This window comes from Anopheles stephensi, chromosome 2 (genome assembly GCF_013141755.1).
Source record: "Anopheles stephensi strain Indian chromosome 2, UCI_ANSTEP_V1.0, whole genome shotgun sequence".
NCBI lineage: Eukaryota > Metazoa > Arthropoda > Insecta > Diptera > Culicidae > Anopheles > Anopheles stephensi.
Window position 1 is genome coordinate 25,479,046 of NC_050202.1, and position 18,514 is coordinate 25,497,559.

General features: G+C 43.0%; 4 protein-coding genes across 25 annotated transcripts in view; 3 read left to right on the plus strand and 1 right to left on the minus strand.

Annotated features, from left to right (window-relative positions):
- Positions 1–3,587, minus strand: part of LOC118505919 (patronin) — a 60,358-nt gene extending 56,771 nt beyond the window's left edge. For 20 of the 22 annotated variants that reach the window (XM_036042406.1, XM_036042408.1, XM_036042410.1 and 17 more), the window contains exon 1: positions 1,915–3,587. In XM_036042406.1, the coding sequence (XP_035898299.1) occupies positions 1,915–1,992 (78 nt within the window). In that variant the 5' untranslated portion in view covers positions 1,993–3,587. The remainder of the gene's footprint in view (positions 1–1,914) is intronic. The other 2 variants (XM_036042388.1, XM_036042389.1) reach the window with 2 other exon arrangements.
- A 537-nt stretch (positions 3,588–4,124) lies between these two features.
- On the plus strand, positions 4,125–5,973 carry LOC118505920 (caspase-8). Its single transcript, XM_036042412.1, has 3 exons — positions 4,125–4,221; positions 4,278–5,581; positions 5,649–5,973. The coding sequence occupies exons 1-3, from the start codon at positions 4,165–4,167 to the stop codon at positions 5,800–5,802; spliced, it is 1,515 nt and encodes a 504-aa protein (XP_035898305.1). The 5' UTR covers positions 4,125–4,164; the 3' UTR covers positions 5,803–5,973.
- Positions 5,974–6,214: 241 nt separating this feature from the next.
- Positions 6,215–13,398, plus strand: LOC118505921 (transmembrane protein 198). Its single transcript, XM_036042413.1, has 7 exons — positions 6,215–7,929; positions 8,044–8,152; positions 9,330–9,443; positions 9,520–9,668; positions 9,733–9,897; positions 9,968–10,240; positions 10,783–13,398. The coding sequence occupies exons 1-7, from the start codon at positions 7,810–7,812 to the stop codon at positions 10,954–10,956; spliced, it is 1,104 nt and encodes a 367-aa protein (XP_035898306.1). The 5' UTR covers positions 6,215–7,809; the 3' UTR covers positions 10,957–13,398.
- Positions 13,399–15,244: 1,846 nt separating this feature from the next.
- Positions 15,245–18,514, plus strand: part of LOC118505922 (protein sine oculis) — a 35,517-nt gene continuing 32,247 nt past the window's right edge. Inside the window, exon 1 of the mRNA XM_036042415.1 lies at positions 15,245–16,137. Within this exon, the coding sequence (XP_035898308.1) occupies positions 15,802–16,137 (336 nt within the window). The 5' untranslated portion in view covers positions 15,245–15,801. The remainder of the gene's footprint in view (positions 16,138–18,514) is intronic.

Sequence of the window (18,514 nt, forward strand, 5' to 3'; positions counted from 1 at the left end):
TGTGGTGCAAAAGGGACAGCTGGTATGCGATAAAGCGAGCGAAAGCAACAACAAAAGAGGACGAACCACTGAGATATGATCGCACAGTGATATTCTGGGTCTTATCTGTGTTGTCATATTTTTGTGTTCTTTGTTTTTGCGAATCTATTGCAAGTGTCGTGACGCATCTCAGAGTACAATCTCGAACGGAAGCAGGAATGCATTTTTCGGTTGGTCAAACTTGAGGAGTGATAACGACATTATGTGGCATAATTGTATGCTTGCATCAGTGTGTTAATCTCCTTCTGAATTATACTTATCGGCGCAGATAAGAACTCTGGATTTATTGATATAGCACAGAATAGTTGTAAATATTTAATAAAAGCTACCAATTGTATGGAATCCGTTACGTTAGCGTAAAACATAATTAGGAAGTACCGCCGCTCATTCGCACATGCATATTTTATTGAAGCACTTCATGTTTGTCATGCTAATTTGCAGACGTGTAACTCGTGCACTGAGTTCACCTCATTACCTTGACTTTTCAAATTTGTTTGAGCGGTGAATGAACCGTCATGCAAAAAAAAAAAAACTTCACCAAGGGCGCTAAAGCGCATTGTAATGATGAGCTTGGCTAGAGCTGGTTTGGAATACAAATCAATGCATAATGGTCCGTTGCAAGTTGGCCATTATGAATCTGGCTTAGGCATTTAGATTAACAAGTGTAAAACACTTAAAAATAAGTCTAGCTTTAGGAAATATGAAGTCTAAGAGAATGTTTTTTTTTTTTTCAGATCTCAGATTACATGTCTCGAATGTTAGAGGATTAAAATTCGGTGCAGATGTAACGTTCGGCGAAGACTAGACAGGCTCAAGCACGCAATACTTCACGGTTTTGTAGGGCTAGTGCGGTCCATCCCAGCTTCGGAAGTGAAAACTTCGAAACTTCGGCGTACGTTGATGACGTAGACATTATTAGTTCTAAGCTTTCTCTTGCGTTGCTTTGAAAAAACTGAAATGATGGTGGTATCATGAAATGCTTTGCTAACAAACAGTCATCTTCGCATGGAATAGTCAGGCTTCAGAGATCATAGCTTTGGAATCGTTCAACAGCCTATCAACCAAATACCAATCTTTTTAGGAACAAAAGTCATGTCAACTGGTAATACTACAACCGCAACAAACTTAACCACTCTGAACACCTGCAGGGACATATGCAACTAGAATTATTCAGAACGGTTCCAGTCTTAGTACTTCCATTCGTCTCTGCGATAAGGACTCTGCTCAATGCTGAAAGGATGACGTATTTTCGGTCCCCTATGTGTACATGGCTGAAGGAGGTGTGGTAGAGTTTAACTCTGGTAAAGTGAAGGATTTGATGCTTTTTACCAGAATAGACTACACTGTCGTTAAGCTTAAACCAGCAGCAAATTTGATCGAATAAAAATTTCGCGTAAATAAACGCAAAAACATCACCAGATCAGATGACAGTTTTCCACACCAACCTGCAAAGGGGGATTTCACACACAAAGAAAATACAGCAACTCACACACACCCGCAGAGAGACACACTGTCACCGTGCTGGCTGTGTACACGCCTGCCGTCTGACAAGAATGCTCTACATTTCACCCCAAACTGTTGCGCAAACTCGTCTCTACTAGACAACATTTGTGGGGGGGGGGAGGATACACTACAAAGACCTGCCAAGGATTGTTGCCCAAACAAGGGAGAAGTCATCTAGTAGGCTGTCATATCGATGCAACTGGAATGACTGCGTTCCTTGCATCGCTTTGTCTAAGTCCTGACCATGGCCTTGTGCACCTGCTTCTCGCCCCCACGAGTAAGTTAGAGATGACAACCGAAATAATGTTCCTTTCTACGCATTGGCCTTCTCCTAGAGCAATGTTAATACGAAATAGCGCAAAGTGTACTTACAAATCTGGATTCCTGGGTTTCCATGTCATACGCCGACCGTGTTGATGGTGGCTGCTGCTGCTGCTGTTGGTTTTCCATGGTTCTCTAGTAGCGTTTTTCCTTTGGCGAACCGTTTTGCTCTCTGGTGCTCTCTCACACACTCACATACACACACACACACACTCAGTAAAAGTTCACCAATGCGTTGCGGACGATGTAAACTGCATCACCAACGCTTTTCTTCGCCGTGCATTGGTAAGGTGAACGGGAGGTGACTGAGAGGTGCAGGAGGTTGGACGAGAAGCAGGAGGAGTAGCGGGGAGCAGGTGGATAGTGACAAAAATGTCTGCAACTTATGCTCTCACTCACGATATCGGTGATCGTTGAGAACAGGTTGCAAACGCCGTTGGTGCCGTGACCAGGATTCGGATTCGGTACACGTACAGAGAACACACCGAAACCACAAAACCGTACGCTTCTCAGTGGGAAGAGTGGGATGGATGGGGGGGTAGAGAATGATGGTGGTGGTGGTGTTGATGGTATGTCAGCAACCCCGCACAAATCGGTACCGATGACGAAATCGGCACACCGTCGTTCGATTCTCGACACCGAGATGAGTAATCCAAGCAACCTCTCCCGATCAAATCGAACACACGCACGCACAGCGAGTGCCCGGTTGGGGTGGAATTTAAGTCGCGGAGGATGGACCTTTGCAGCTGGTGCAAATGCTCCCGAATTCACGACCACCTGAACCGTTCACTTCCGGTAGCGCGCTCGCAACACTTCCGTACGGATGGAAAAATCAACCTTCCAGCGAAAGCCTCATCAATTGGGCTCCGGTTTTGACATCATTTCTTTCCACTCGTTTTGCTTTTATTTTTCTTTCCTTCATTCAATACGCTCGCGTGCACACATACGCAGAGACACGCACACACACGTACACAACACACTTTCCTGTATAACACACACGCGCGACACACACTTTCGCTTCCTCGTTACGGTTGCCGTGGTAGTAGTGAGCTCACACATTCACACACACACACACACACATACACGTACACACTTTTCACGGTACAGCATACATTATTTAGCTAAACTATAGATTTATTCCATTCGCTATGCTTTTGACGCTTTTGCACACTTTACACTTCAGCCAGATGGGAAAAGTTGAATTTCACTAGCCACCTGGACACGCACACACAAACACGCACGCACACACACACACACACACACTTAGGGGCGGCCGTGAAGTGCCGATTATCAAGATTCCGAGACCTCTGCTGCTTCGCAGTATGACAAACACACGTCGGCCTCTTTACACTTTACACGCACGGCAATTTAATGCATCACTCGAACTTCATTCGCGACCAAACCACGGCACAGCATCTCTTTATTTCTCACTTTGTTTGCAAGTTTTCTTTGCCCTGCAATGAAAGAAATTCTTTCACTCGCTGCTGCTGCTGCTGCTGCCACTGCGCGTTCTTCCACGGTGTGAGCTAAATAACGATTAAGTTTCCGACCACGCACTTTTACTTTACCACGCAGTTGTCCACATCGAAGGCAGGCGCGTACTAGAACTAACAGTATCTGCACCGCACGCCACAATTGCAGTGGAAATTACAGTAATTTTATGCTGTTTAGACACGGACACGACGAGCGACACACACCCGTCCTACTCGAGGTTACAAATAGATGTGCCAAGATACATACAGCTGAACGGGCTGTCTGCGATGAAAGCAGCGTTTCGAACGCGAATCGTCGCCATCTTGGATCGAATGTTCGAAAGTCTTATCTATGCATCTTGGATTTATGCTGCGATTCATGGTATTCCCAAATAACAAATAAAAACGAGGAAATGTGGGTTGGAGAAGTGGTGGATTTCATTTTTTTGAGTTTTCTCAAATGGAAACTAAAAAGCAATAATGACGGTCTGCTGAACCATTATCGCAAACGGCACATATCGTAGTATTACTGTATCTGTGATGGGTAAAACTGTTGAGTCCTTTGTGTTGTTCTTTAATTCGATACCAGTTTTCTTTTAGCTCGTCTTTAACAATTATGCTGATTGGAATTGGCCTTTCGAAATCATCAATTTAGTATTTATTGTTCTTAAAAATTTGGAGAAACGGAAAATATAACAAAAATAAAATTAAATTCGAAATTATTTTGAGGAAATAATTTTTTAAATGCTATATCTTACTGTACACACCTTGACATTTGTTGACATTTTGTGAATCACCAAAAGGTAAACAAACGCACAATATTCTCGTGATGCTTTCGCAAGAAGACATTAATTTTATTGAAAATTCCCTCTCTTATGAAGATAAGGTACGTAAAGGTGATATTTATATTCTACAGGCTTATACAAATAACGTTTATTTTAGGTCTCACTGATATTTCTTCTCTACGGGCACCGAAATCCAAAGTATGCGCTTCAAATACTCGCCGTGGCCGGTCAAGCTCCGGCTTCGGAAGAAACAAACTTCCTGGTGGATTGGATGAATTATGTAAAGCAGTCAAGTGATTGGGAGGATGAACTGCTGGAAGCGTTAACTATTACGGAGCAGAACCTTTTACTGCTTCGTGCCGGTTTCGATGATGAGGAGCTACGGTTGAAATACTTCCCGCGAACATCGGAAATCTCTTTTCTCGTCCATCCGATGCTGAAGGGGTTGTATAACTTCTGTGAACGGTTAGACGACGCGAATGCGTCTAAGCTGATAGTCCAACTACAGGAAACCACGGGTGTTTCTTCACTACAGAATCAAAACATGGAAACGGTTCTGCTGCATCTTCTGTGCAACGGAAAAATTCAGCTGGGCTCAAAGCAATCCGGACAAGAAAGTAACCTTTTGGTGCTTACTGCTGCATGCAAAGCGATCGAACTGTACGACGAAAGCGATTTTCTAAAGAGTATCGTTTCACACTTTAATCGGCACACTTCCAAACGTGATCAGGAACAATCTGACGCAAGCACCAAGAACATTCCAGAGACGACGGATGTGGCCAGTAAACACAATCCCACAGGTACTATAGTAGCGACAGTGGAAACGAATCATTCCCCACTCATAGAATCTTACACATTCTCTGCGGAACGTGCGGGTATCGTTTTGCTGATAAATCAATTTTCCTTTTATCGTGAAACGAACCCGGAATTGGTTGAACTCGTCCCTGCCCGTCCATTGAAGGATCGCAAAGGCACTGAGGTGGACAAGAATGCGCTGGAGAGCCTGTTTACCGAGTTCGGGTACGATCTTATACTGGAGGAAAACATCACACATCACCAGATACTGCAGGCGGTCCAGCACGCAGTTCAACGTATCAAACCGATCCACTGCTCGCTGATAGTGTGCCTGCTTTCCCACGGCCAGGAAGGAAAGGTGTTCGGATCCAACAGTATTCCGGTAGAAGTCAAAGCAATACAGCAGCTAATGGCCAATGAACGTCTTACCGGAAAACCGAAGCTATTGATCGTGCAGGCTTGTCAGGGAGCGGATCTGCAGTCAGCTGTTCCGATACCGAACCACGAACACGATGGACCGGACGGAGGTGAGAGAACGGCTTCGGTGTTTATGGATTTTCTTGTCGCTTGGTCCACCGTGCCGGGATTCGCATCGATACGCCACATTGAAAAGGGTTCATGGTTTATTCAGGAACTGTGCACAAAACTGCGCCAACTGTACGGAAGGTATGTTTAGAGCTACTTGTCCCTTATTAGATGCAATTGGATACAGTTTGGCCATTTTTCATTTCAGTGAACATATCATGGATATACTAACGGCTGTGATAAACGATGTAGCTAGCAAACGAGGATATGGAAACGAATGCATGGTGCCAATTGTGCAAAGCACGCTAAGTAAAAAGCTTTACTTCCACCGACGCACTGAAGCTCAAGGAGCAAACGTATAACAGAAAGTGTCTTTAGTAAATTCTACAAAAGTTCTTTTAACATTCCTGTTTAAAAACCAGGTAAAGGCAATTGCAACAGAAACCGCTCAATATTAATCCTAAATAAATCTTTTAAATACAATAAAACACTCAAAAACCCTCAATATTCTGCTAAAATGTGCAGCAATCACATGCGCACCTTGTTTAATTAATAAATATTTTGTAAACACACAAGAATATGTCAAAATTAATTTTAAAACATCGTTTATATCCTCCCACCGGCTTGTTCCGTTCTTAAAATCAATTTGCTAAAATTATAACACCCCACCCAATAGATCCACTTGTCAACGGTCATTTGAGTCGTTTGAAAACCATGCGTCTCCACCAAGCTCGACGAGTACGCGGGAAATCGATGAAACCATGGTGACAGCAATAATCGATGTACACCAACAACAAAAGAAAAGCAAAAAACAGGACATCAAGCGTATGTACGCGCAAGGCCTAGGCTCAGAAGAAAAAAGCGACGGTTCGTTGACAGTGCACACCGTCGTCCGCAAAATTCCCCACCCAAAATTGCCAACAGCACACGAAACGACACAGTAGGGCGAAAAAAAAAATGTGTTTGTGCACCCAAGTTAAAGCCAAGTAGAGTGACCAAGCTTCCAGGAAACACACCTTCCTCCTTATCCCAACGTGTGTACTTAGCTAATGGGTAAAGCTCGTGTATGAAAGTCTTTAAGAAGGTAGAAAGAAAGATGTTGCTCAACGTACACACAACGAAAGCAAAGCTTCAACGTTATTCGATCGAAACATCCTTTTGTGCGCTGTGGTGTAATAACGCGTGTGAAGTTAGTAGTCGCTAGTTTGTGCATATCTCTTCCCATTCTGTGTTATCATATGTTCCTTTCGGTTATCCACATTTGTTTGGATTTGAAGAAATAAAAAAAACGTATCCGTCCCATCCACTTTGAAGATAAGCTTTAAAGCAAGGGAAGAAAGCATTGCGATACGGAATCAGGACGATGTTCGTCCAAAACGTAATTGATCCGGCAACGTTCTGCCACACAACCCCCCCGGGGCTGCCATGATACTATGTGAGAAGTGGAAATCCCTACCAAAAACCCAGCAACGAATTTCATCATAGCAGGCGTTTTCATTAGTTTAGTGCTGCCGTGAAGTCACTGGAAAATACGCTGCAGTATCCTTCCGTTGTGTATGTGTGCGTGAGTATGTGCGAGCGTGTGTGTGTGCTTCGTGCGGTGGTGTGGTGCTTGACGTTTGCAACTCAAAGTGGAACACAGGCAGAATCGATCAAATCCTGATCTCAGTTCATCGATTTTGCCAACTGTCAGGATAACTCGATTCCTCGATGATGATGGAAAGGATGTTGTATTAGTCGAGCAAAAAGAAAAAAAATAAACACCAATACAATCACAACGCAGTCAGCGACGAAAAATGCGCGCCGAAAAAAGCAAAAGGGCAGCGCTCCCGTCAAAATAAACATAAATGTGTCGCGTGGCCGAGAGAGAGAGCGAAAGAGAGAGCGAGAGAGCAAGAGCAACAAGAAAGAGGTCCTCCAAAGGCTGTGTTTTCGCGTTTAGTACGCTGCAGTGAAGGTGGTGGTGGTATGTGTTTTGAAGCAGTGGATTGAAGAAGAGATAAACACACAACTTGTCCGTATGTCAGCATCCCAAGTGCTTCCAGTTGCTGTGTGTGAGCTTCCCTAGTGTGTCTGTCGCACCTGAAGGCAAATTGCAGTTTTATTGACGCTCGTCGACAAAGAATCCGGGGCACTGGATGGAGTTCTTTGTTTAGCTGTACCGTGTGTACCGTACCCGCTACTGACTAGCAGCATGGGAACTCATGGAGAATGAGTCGAAAATAGGCAAATTAAGAAAGGCGTAGGCATAACGAGCAGGAGATAATAGCAGCGTGCAGTTTCATCGTTCTTCCACGCGTCTTCAGAACGTGTGTGTCACGAGGTTTTGCTTCTGACGCAAAGCAAACAAACAAGACAACGGCACAAAGATGCATTACCGCCACGAGGACATATTGGTGCCACACGCGAGGAACAATCATTCCCTCGGCGTTCCCGGTGCCTCCGACGCAAAGTATGAGCAATCCATCGTCTGGCCATTCCTTATCCAGGTACGTGTTAGTTGACGAAAAAAAAAAATACAAACGCTGGCATAATTGTGTCAGCGCTGCCTTACTTACCTGTACCACTTGCTCCAAAAACTCCGACTCTTCCCAACTCGACAGAATGCGATGGAAAATCCGCTCTGCACCACGACCACGTCAGCTGCGTCGACCGTATCCGTGCTGCTCTGGACGACGATTGCGGTGTTTGGGATTGTTTACACCTTGCTGGGTAAGTTTAGCAGAAGGATGTGTGTAGCAGCTGATGAATTCCACTTGACCCCGATCCGCTTTAGCGCATCCGGTGTGTGTGTGTGTGTGTGTGCTTTGTGAAGCATTACCGGATGAATCTGTTTTTTTTTTTTGTTCAACCAGAGCGTCCTTGAGAAGGTTGAAGATGTGACATTTGCGTGCTAGCCTCAGGTGTTTTGTCGGTCTCTTTAGCTGCATTTCGTCGAACCTTGGAGATGCATCGCCTACTCAGGCAGGTTAGAAAAGTGATTAGGAATAGCTAGGAAAGCCTTTTAGCCTGAGTGTATTTCACTTTTGATGTTGCGTGATGGATTGAGAGGCTTTCGTTTACGTCCTTTTTCAGGTGTCAGTCTTAATCGATTGCATCGGAACTCGTTCAAACTTTTATGTTTAAAAAATGGCTCGGGCGTTCTGTTCGTAATGTACTAAAACATTAACTGAGTTCAATGAATCATGCGATTTCCCCATGTTCTTAGTAGATTTTTTAAGTACAGCAAAAATGTTATAGCATTGTTAGTTAATTTGGGGCATCTATAGCTAAAAACAGGCGAGGAATTGAGCTACTATGCTTTGCCCGTGGAGTTCTCCTCCTGTGTGAACAAGGAACAGAGATTGAAGCTACCCAATGATCGGAGCTTATTTGACAATAAAAAATACTTGATACTTTCCAGTGATAAGCCGAATGTGGGCCAGGTCCTTGCCGTTCGAAATTTATGCCCTGATGGCGTACTATTCCTCATCTTGAACCCAGGGACCAAAACATTCGTTCAATTGGTGTAGAAGATGTTAGACGAGATCGGCATCATTATACAAAACATGCGGCCAATACCATCCAAGTCAGAAGAGTATCACTCAGACTGAGTGGCCGAAGATTGGACTCTTCATCCATAAAATATAGAACTTGTTGGGAGATCCTCGACCGAAGGATATTTCTTATTATTCTGAGGGCACTCCAACTGATCAATAAGGTCCTAAAGGACTTGAAAACAGCTTAATATTGTTTTCTATGACAACCACGACCAAGGTGGTAGCGAAGTGCCTTAAGGATGTCCTGAACTGAGTGACAGTACTTTTGTAAAAAAAATCTAAAAAAAAATAATAAAAAATATTTTTTGGAATAAAATTGAATTTAAAGTACACACTGAACTCCCTTTTAGGATATCGATGTCTCCGAGCGATAGGATTCCTAACCGGACTAGCGGCCGGTGCTGGTTGCATAGTACTGCTGCAGAACAAAAACATCACCGGATTTGGCAATCTAGCTGCACCAGGTTAGTACCCAAATACGGCCGTATTTGTTAGAGATTATTCAGTAATAAGAGACGCGTGTCCTGCTTCTTTTTCTAGCATTGGCTGTCGTTGCTGGCCTGTTCGGCGCGGTACTCGGTTCAACACATCCCATCTCGTCCACACTGATAGGAGCTTCCGCTGGTGCATTAGTAGCCGGTGCAACGATTGCCGCCTGCATAGCCACGTTACCTCATTACATATTTGGTGTAAGTAGCGAGCGCCATTTCACTCGCAACCAAGTAGCTTTTAATAATGCTTCTGCGCTTCCAGGAGAATGAACTGTTCGTGTCGGTCGTCGGTGGCGCCATCATCTGTGCAATAGTGACACTGTTCTGCCCAAAGTTTATGTCCATCATCGCGTCCAGCATTATCGGTTCGGCCATGATCCTTTGCTCGATCGACTTCTTCATGCACGGACTGAAAACGCTTGAATGGGTAAGCAGACGCAAAGCAGCGGACACCTATCCTATCTGCCTATCTAACACCGCGCCATTCCACGTTGCAGATCTTTAACATGACGCCCGACCCAACACCGCCCCCGTGCTGGGGTGGTGTCATCCTCTGCTGCTGGCCCATCTCGTCCGTGCTCGGTGTGCTGGTGCAGAGCTTCGTTACCGCCTGGAAGATTGACCACCGGCGTCAGCTGCACCATCGCCGGAGGCGACACTACAAGGGCCGGTCGGGTTCGCGGTCGCGCGAAACCCGGGAAGAGGCGCGCCAGCGCAAGTATCGCTATCTGTATCAGGTTCGCACTGCCCGGGGCGATATTATCTCGCAGGTGAGCTGAGAACCTCCAAAAGCCCTCCAAACGCCTCCCCCAATGTCCGGTTATTTATTTATGGCAAAGTTTTCGTTTCCCATATAGATTCTTAGATAAGCGCTGTTCTGTCACTCCCTCTCGCTCTCTCTCTCTCTGTCAAGCACACGGAGTAGCTTTGTACCGAAAAAAAACCCAGAAAATTCGTAAGCAGCAGGTATGAGTGTTTTGTGTGCATGCTTTGCTTTGCCATTTTTGCCACTCCGTAATTGTTTCCTTTGGTATGCTTTTTTGTTGTTGTTTTGGACAAAGGAGATGCACAAGCCGTAGGTCCTTGCTAGGTGAAGTACTGATCAAAAAGTTTAGAAGATTCCACCAATAAGCGAACTCTATACAATTAAGTCTTAATGCCTTAAGAATCCACAACCAATGCGCTTTTTGAATCACTCAAAATTTACACACCAACGCCTGAAGCATCTTGTATAAATCGTTAGGCATGTTTTCATCGTCTAGTCGCTTGAATTAAACCCCTGTTTTAAAGACTTGCTTTTCTTGCTTTGCAGAACTTTGTGTCCGCCCTCCAGAAGCACGTCACCACGGACTCTGGCCCACCCTCGGAAGTGTCCACCAAGCTTGGTTCGAACGATCGTAACACGGCCCGCAGCGACCGCACCCATCTGACCAACCTGCCCGACTCGGACTTTGACAAGATGGATTCGAGCTGCGAGAAACGTTGACAGAAGCTGTCGTCCGTGTCGGGCAAGTAGTCCCGGTCGGGCGGTGTCGGCCATCGGCGCAGCGAGCGCCTATCCCGACAGTATTCCAGCCGCAGCATTGCGCAGGAGATCGATCGTGAGCTGGCCCGTGCCATGCCACCGGCCAGCGTTACCGATCCGCGCTGATTCAATCATCCGTTTATCCGATTAGGTTTTAAGGTATAATAGGTATGTGATTCTATTTCTTCTGTTGTGTTTTTAAGCATTTACATTTTTTATTTAAAGAGAAAACGTGACAAAAGAGCAAAACCAAACTTTAACGGTGTTCCATTAGCATTTAGATGTTGTGAAACAGGGCAAAATTGGCGGCAGTAATGCGGGAAAGCGATTTAGCGATTGTTTATTGAGGGTATGCTGCAACATGGGTTGGATGTAGGACGATGGACGACGATGATCCAAAAATTGATCCAAAGTGATGCAAAACAGAAGGTTACCGGACTATAAGCGTAGGATGTAGTTTGTGTGAGCGTTTCAATGGGCAGGAGAAAACGCAAGCGCGGGAACAATACGAAACAAAGTTGTAGTGTGGGTGCTCGAAGAGCGACTTAGGGTGGAAAGAAAGCCGTGGCAAAACGAACGTCAGAGACTCAAAGAGAGCCAGATTGCACAGGCAAGCACAGGGACACATAGCTAACGCGTAACGTTACACGAAAATATCTCTAAATAGTGAATAATGAAGAGAGAAGTGAAGAGGCCGTTTTACAAAAACCTTACTCCTTAATCGAACATTTATACTGTGACTAAAAGCTAAAAACGAAACCCCCCTCCCGTTTTCCGGCAAACGAATCGAATCGAGATTGAATCAAATTCATGATTTTGAAAGTAGTAGTAGCAGTAGTCAACTAATGAATACATTAACGCGTACTAAGAAACGTATGATAAAGTGAGCAAAAAAAAATAAGAAAAGTGAAAAGAAAACGAAAAGAAGATGCATTCAAGAAGGAGTAAAGCAAAAAGGGAAAGTTAATGGGGGAGGGGAAAAAACGAAAGGGTAATAATAATACATAAAAAACATGGTAAAAATTGTATGCTAAAAGAAATAATCAAAGAAACAAAACAAAACAAAAGCACAACACACACACACACACACGCAAGCCAAGGTGTGGAGAAAAGCCATGCCATTTAAACATAACTTAATCGTTAAATAAGCGCAAAGTTAAATGAATTAAAAAGAGGCAACAACCGATATCGAAGCGGTACTACAATGACTAAATACGTGAGAATCACCAGAAAGGGAAGAGAACAAAATGAGACAGCACAAAGGAAGAGAAAATGGAATAGAAAACGGAACCGTCTAATGGTTCTACCCTCCCGGAAGAAGAAGAAGAAGAAGGTGAAAAAGAAGCTAGTGAAATGTATTTTGTCGGTTGCAATAAAAAAGAAAACTGCAAATTTAGACTAGATTATTGAAGAAGTAAAAAAAATATGTGAAAATAAGAGTAAAGTAAACCAAAATCAGAAAAGGTAAAAAAGAAAAAGTTAGTAAGAGATGAAGCAAATACATAAAACAGAAGTAACTTTTGTTCTGCAACTTAAACAATTGAAGATAAAAACGAAGGTAAAGCAGAGTGTGTGGAAAAAGAGTGGAAAGATTTCCACAAACCACAGTGTGTGTGTGTGTACAGCTGTATGTAAAGCGACTACTCATTCGTTCAGTGTGTAAACTAGCTAACGCGCATTATATCGTACTGGTGACATTACAGTGTGTGTGTTTTGTGACTAATAACTGTTGTTTCCCTTTGTTTTGTTTTTTTTTCTTCCCTTCGATGGCTTTATTTGAGCCCTCTCTTTTTCCGGGTTACATATGCGTCCATAAGCTATCGAACCATTTCACTTTGAAAATGAAAAAGAAAAAGAAAAACCAACTATGCCAGTGTTGTTCGTTTATTAATGATAAATCAAGAAAGTAAAACAAGATAAATCTTAAAGTAATCAAATGCAGCGCAAAGCAGGGAGGCTAGTGGCAAAGCTGGAGATGGAAATGGAAAGGGAATGAAGCAAAGTGACGTGGTACACGAAACTGTGAAACAATAATGCAAAACTGTGAAGTAGTGCAGGTCAAACCGTACAAGCGAAAAAATTGGAATTATTGGAAGTTGGAAAAAAAAGGATTTTAACGAATCGTATCGGTAGCGGTCGCGAAGGTCAGGCAGAGGACAACACGGTGCTGTTAGCGTGAAGGAATAGTTCCAAAGAAAATGGATGCAGAGTGGTTGTGCTTCAAGGTAGATATACGGAAAATATACGGACAAAACGTAGGTGAGTGGTGCAATCGGTACTACTAAGCGGACCGGGGTAGGTGGCAGGTGCAAAAACGGGGAAGGCAACGTGGGGGCTAGCTACTTAATGGATGTGTATAGGTTTATAACGGAAGCTCAAATATATAAACAACATATTTTGGAATTAACATCGTGTTGGTTATTGACCCGGTGACGTACCGTGAGACTCGAATGGCGTGAGAAACGTTTAACCACAGATGACAGAGTCCCTTGCACGGTGAAGTTTTTTGGAAGATAATGTCTTTTGGTAGATGAGAGTTCCTGGACGACGAGGTCTCTTAGTAGATGAGGCCTCATGAAGGGCAGCACGACTTAGACGACGTGGACTCTTGAACGGCACAGTTTCTCAGAAGTTGAGGCCACATACCGTAGGAAACGGAGAGAAACTTAGAAGGACAAGGCTCTTGCTGGCCATCCACTTCGCCCATGGTTTATCTGGCCACGTTGAATTGAACGTTGAACATCAACTAATTTAGCTAATTACAATGGAGTTTAGAATCGAGAATTGATTTATTTGAGGTGGTCCAGTGGCCGAGGCGATCAAATCCCTTCCGGTCCGTTCCCTCGTAGTGAGGACTGACTATCCTCCAACGTGGTCTTGTAAGCCATTACATATTTTGATGGCCATTATATCGTTAAGCCAAAGGTAATAATTGATTCATTGATCAACCATACGTTGAATTGAAATATAAAAAAAGCAAACAAAACCAATGAACAAACTACATGAATTGTTTAGCTTTCTTCCTCTTCTTTCACATCGCATTGTTAGTGAAAACATAAGCTCCTCCTACTTTTTTACCCACGCACACAAGCGCACTAAGTGTGCGTTGATGGACAAAACCATTGTTTTGTTTATAAAAAAAATTCCGTAATTTGCTCTTTTTTTTGAAAGACTTGTTTTAAAATTGAGAATTATCAGAGTCGTTCTATTGTTCAATACCTTCTTCTTTGGCTCTACAACCTCAAGGGATCTTGGTCTGCTCATACTAGTTTACCCGCAACTAAGGTCAGTCCTGTGTACGGACGAGATTTAACAGTTTCCATTATTCATCTTTGATTTTTAGAAAACAAAGCAAATGATCATGATTTGAGAAGCTGAACGTGCCCATAAAAAACGATCAAACATCAAATTTCAGAGGTGGCAAACCTGGATGACACATTGCTCAATGTTGGCATAGATCAAGATTAGCTGAAAATAAACCGGAACATCTAAATAAACTAGAAATTGAAACCTTTGACCAAAAGATGAATCTGTTTCCCAAGCTAAGTTTCTTTTAATTTAATCCCTTTTTAAACGAATGCCTTTCCCTTTGTATCTCAATTACACAATGGCTCGTGTTGTCTAAGGTTGTGACTGAGTTTTTTTTTCAGAGGAATTTGGGGGAGCTTTTTTTGCAGAAAATTCAGCAAACATACAACAACCATTTGATCTAGCTTTAAGTTCTTGCAGCGTTTTATGAACAAAGCATATACTGTTTCTAGTGCTGCTGAGCGTGCTACTGCAGAGCATAGAAAGAAGGCGTGGCTAACAGTATGTATGTTTTTTTTCTTCGCGTGTCTACTGAAGCCGCTTGTAGACGAGAACCAAAGCGGAAAGTTTCAAGAATATTTAACAAATGTTAAATTTTGTATAATCAATAAAATTTGATAAATGGGCAATTTTTGTAAAGAAAATAATCATATGCAATTTATAAATTTAAAAATAGCCAATAAAAAGTAAAAAAAATGTAGCCAAAACATCGACAAAATACCTTCAAATAATTTAAAACATTTTAAACCATTCCTCAAAAAACTCCTAGCAATACACAAAAACACAACAATCTGTTGATAAACAAATTAAGACTTGCAATATGTCCAGCAACACGACACATTGCTATGGCAAGCAATCCATAGCAACGCAGCCGTGTACACACCGCTGCACCAGCCAGCGTGCGCTCACTCTGCTGCGCCGTGTTGCGTTCGGTGCGTTCAAATAAATTTGAATCGTCAAGCAGCGAACAGTGCGTGTGGTTCGCGCGTCGTCGTCATCCCATTGCGCTGCGGCGAATATCATTGCGTGCGTTTATTTTCGTGTCACGGGATCGTGAGTGAGGAATACCGAAGCGTGGATCGCACACACAACAAACGGTGGCAAAGAAGGCGATGCTAAATATCAGTGCGTAAAAGCGCGTGTAGAAATATTAATCCAGCCGAGTGATGATGATTCACAATCGGAGAACAAATTAGTGGTGATCCAGCTAGAAAAAAAGTTTAGTGCAATTTAGTTTAGTGCAGCTTTTGGGGCTAGTTATAGGGCGAATGGGTGTGATAGTTGTCATTTTAGGGGAAGTGTAAACATGATCGGCTACCGAGAAGCGATAAAGGTTTAGTGATGTGATAAGCAGTCGTGAAAATAGTGTAGTGAGCATCGTATTAGTTAAAAAAAAGGGCGCCAAGTGTGAATAGTGTTAAGAAGAAAGATTCGAGAATTCAATCCACTAGCTTCAATTGGGCGTGCTGTGTGTGTGACGTGCCGAAGAAAGAAACCATGCTGCAGCATCCAACGACCGATTACTACGAGCTATCGGTGGCCACCAAACAGACGCCCCCAACGTTCAGTCCACAGGGAGGCGGCGGCGGCGTTGGTGGTGGTGGTGGTGGCGGCGGAGGAGGTGGTGGTGGAACGGGAGCATTAGTAATTAACAGCAATAACAACAACAACAGCAATAGTGTGAATAATAACAACAACAACAATAGTAGCGCCCCGAGCGACGCCGATCTGGAGCTGATTGCGCAGAACGGTACGAACGTCGGGTCGGCAGCGGATCGAGAGTCGTTGCCAAGCTTTGGCTTCACCCAGGAGCAGGTGGCATGCGTTTGTGAGGTAAGCCATTCCAACACCAACCATCCCACAGCAAACGCTTTAACGGCAAAGAAAAACCCGTACCGGAAACGGGTCCCCCCTCGCCCCCCCAAAGTGTCACCAAAATGGATTGAAGTGCGATCGAGGTTCGACAAGCATTATAAAGATGTTAAAGGTGCTGGCACGTGAAGGTGGAATGAATTGTGCGGTCCTTGTGAATGGACCTTCCTGTCGCATTGTGTTTCGGTGTGATGAACATGTCAAACGGATTAAGAGGTTCGGGTTCGGGCGTTTTGACGTAGCAACAATCAGCAACATTCGCCGTTGGTCCCTGAATTCCCCTGAATTCTTTGGGTTTTTTTTTCGTGCATCGAAAGGCATTTACTTACTGCTGATCGGTTATCGAAAGCTGACTGATATGAGAAATGTTTTGAGCTGAAGGTATATGCATGAAAAATTGTGGGAATTCGTTGAACAAGCCTCAACAGTGCTGGATAAGATCACAAAAGCTAGTTTTTATGGACTTCAATAATTTAGAGTTGAGCCATCATCGGGTTATCTCTTGCTGATTGCTACTCATTCATGCGTATGAAAAGGATCTGCTACAGAGCGAGATATTCCACCACGACTTAGACTTGTGTTAAAATAAACGAAAAGCAGCCTTAGCTTATTTTAGGATTTATTGAAGACATTTTCTCTTCTTCTTCTTCTTTCTTCGCCTAACGACCTCTTAGGTCATGTCTGCCATTTCTGGCTTACTAGACTTACTGTTACCGCTTAAGTTGGATAATCAGTCCTCACGACGGCGGAACGGCCTGGATGAGACTTGAACTCCGAATCCCGCCGTGTGAAGACCGGCCCGGCTATGACATCTACCATTGGGCCGCTCTTTGAATAATTTAAACAAACTTAAAAGGGAAAATAGGGTTATTGCTTTGAGTAGCTCCGTGGTGAAGTTGATTGTTGCTCCAGTTGCTTGTACTAAAGGATCGGTATCAAATCTTATCCGGATCGTCTCCGTGTACACTGGAATGACTACCGAGAACTTTAGTTAAGGCAGTCAGAAATGGAAAGCCAAGGCCTCCTCAGATTCTACTGTCAATGAATAGTAGAAGACTAAATTTGTATATTTCTAAACAATACATAATAGTCTCAACATTTTTCTATAAATTGTCATTTCTTTAATAAAATTAAATTTCTTTATGGTAAAAACAATCCTAAATTGGGCAATTTACTTCAAACTTTACCGTCTGAAATTGGCGTCATATTTTTCTCGTTAGTAACTAAGTATTTTTGAATAATAGAGGTAAAAGAATATAAAATTTAATATAAAATATTTAAAATAATATGGAAAACACTCCATTTTAACATAAATAACGAAAAACGAAACAAATCAATGAAAAGAAAATGAAAGAGAACAAGTGTAGAACGGAAATTGTCTACAGGTTGAGGTATCTTTGGAATACTTCTTCCAAAGCTACCTTATAAACTTTGTCCCCGCATTAATTTTAAATAATTCATTTAAATTAAATAAATCATCAAACTATTACTTTATTATACAAATTTTTAACAAATTAGTTTACCAGAGAAATTTTTTTCATATTTTTCTATGTATTTAATTTGAAATCATTTTGGGAAAGCTTTTTTATTTTCCAATTTTTTTTTATCTATTGAAAATCTTCCCAAATTGTTTGTTATGCTACTTTTATACGTTAGGTACACATTTTGAGACGATATTTTTATTTGCTTATCGTAAGCAACAATAAAATTCCCGCTCTTAAGATGGCCAATAAAAACTATTCTTCACACTATGCATAAAACACCCCAACCTCGATTCGATAATTTGCCTCCCATCAGAATATGTCCTGCCCGGGGTTTTTTTTTTTTTGTTATCACACCTCACTATACACTCCCCAGTGGCTTCTTGTGGTGCACCGTTTATCATTCCGATCGATGCACACAATCAGCATCGAACGATCATGATCGAGCGGTTATGTTTTGGTGCGCATCATCATCGCTTTCTTACATTAATGTCCATGTTCCCACCTTTAAATGTTGTTTTTGTGGGGCTGTGCGTTTTTTTGTGTGTGTTGCAGAAAGCGATGGACTCCCCCCCCCCAGCCCCAGCTAGGTAGCCGGGGCAATTGTTTCGTTCGGCAGTTTAACGTTTCTCGGCGTGTAGCGTGTTCGTGTTTGTGCGCGTACCAAACACAAACACCGGACGAAAGATTATCGAATCATGTGCGTATTTCTGTGGTTGTCGCGTCGCGTTTTTGTTGCTTTTTGTTGGGTTTATAATTGCCAAAGACAGTGTAGCAGGAAGGGTCTTCGAATGCTCCGTACACTGACACAGTCCAGAAAACGGGCGGAGTACGAATGGTGAAGACGATAAATTAAC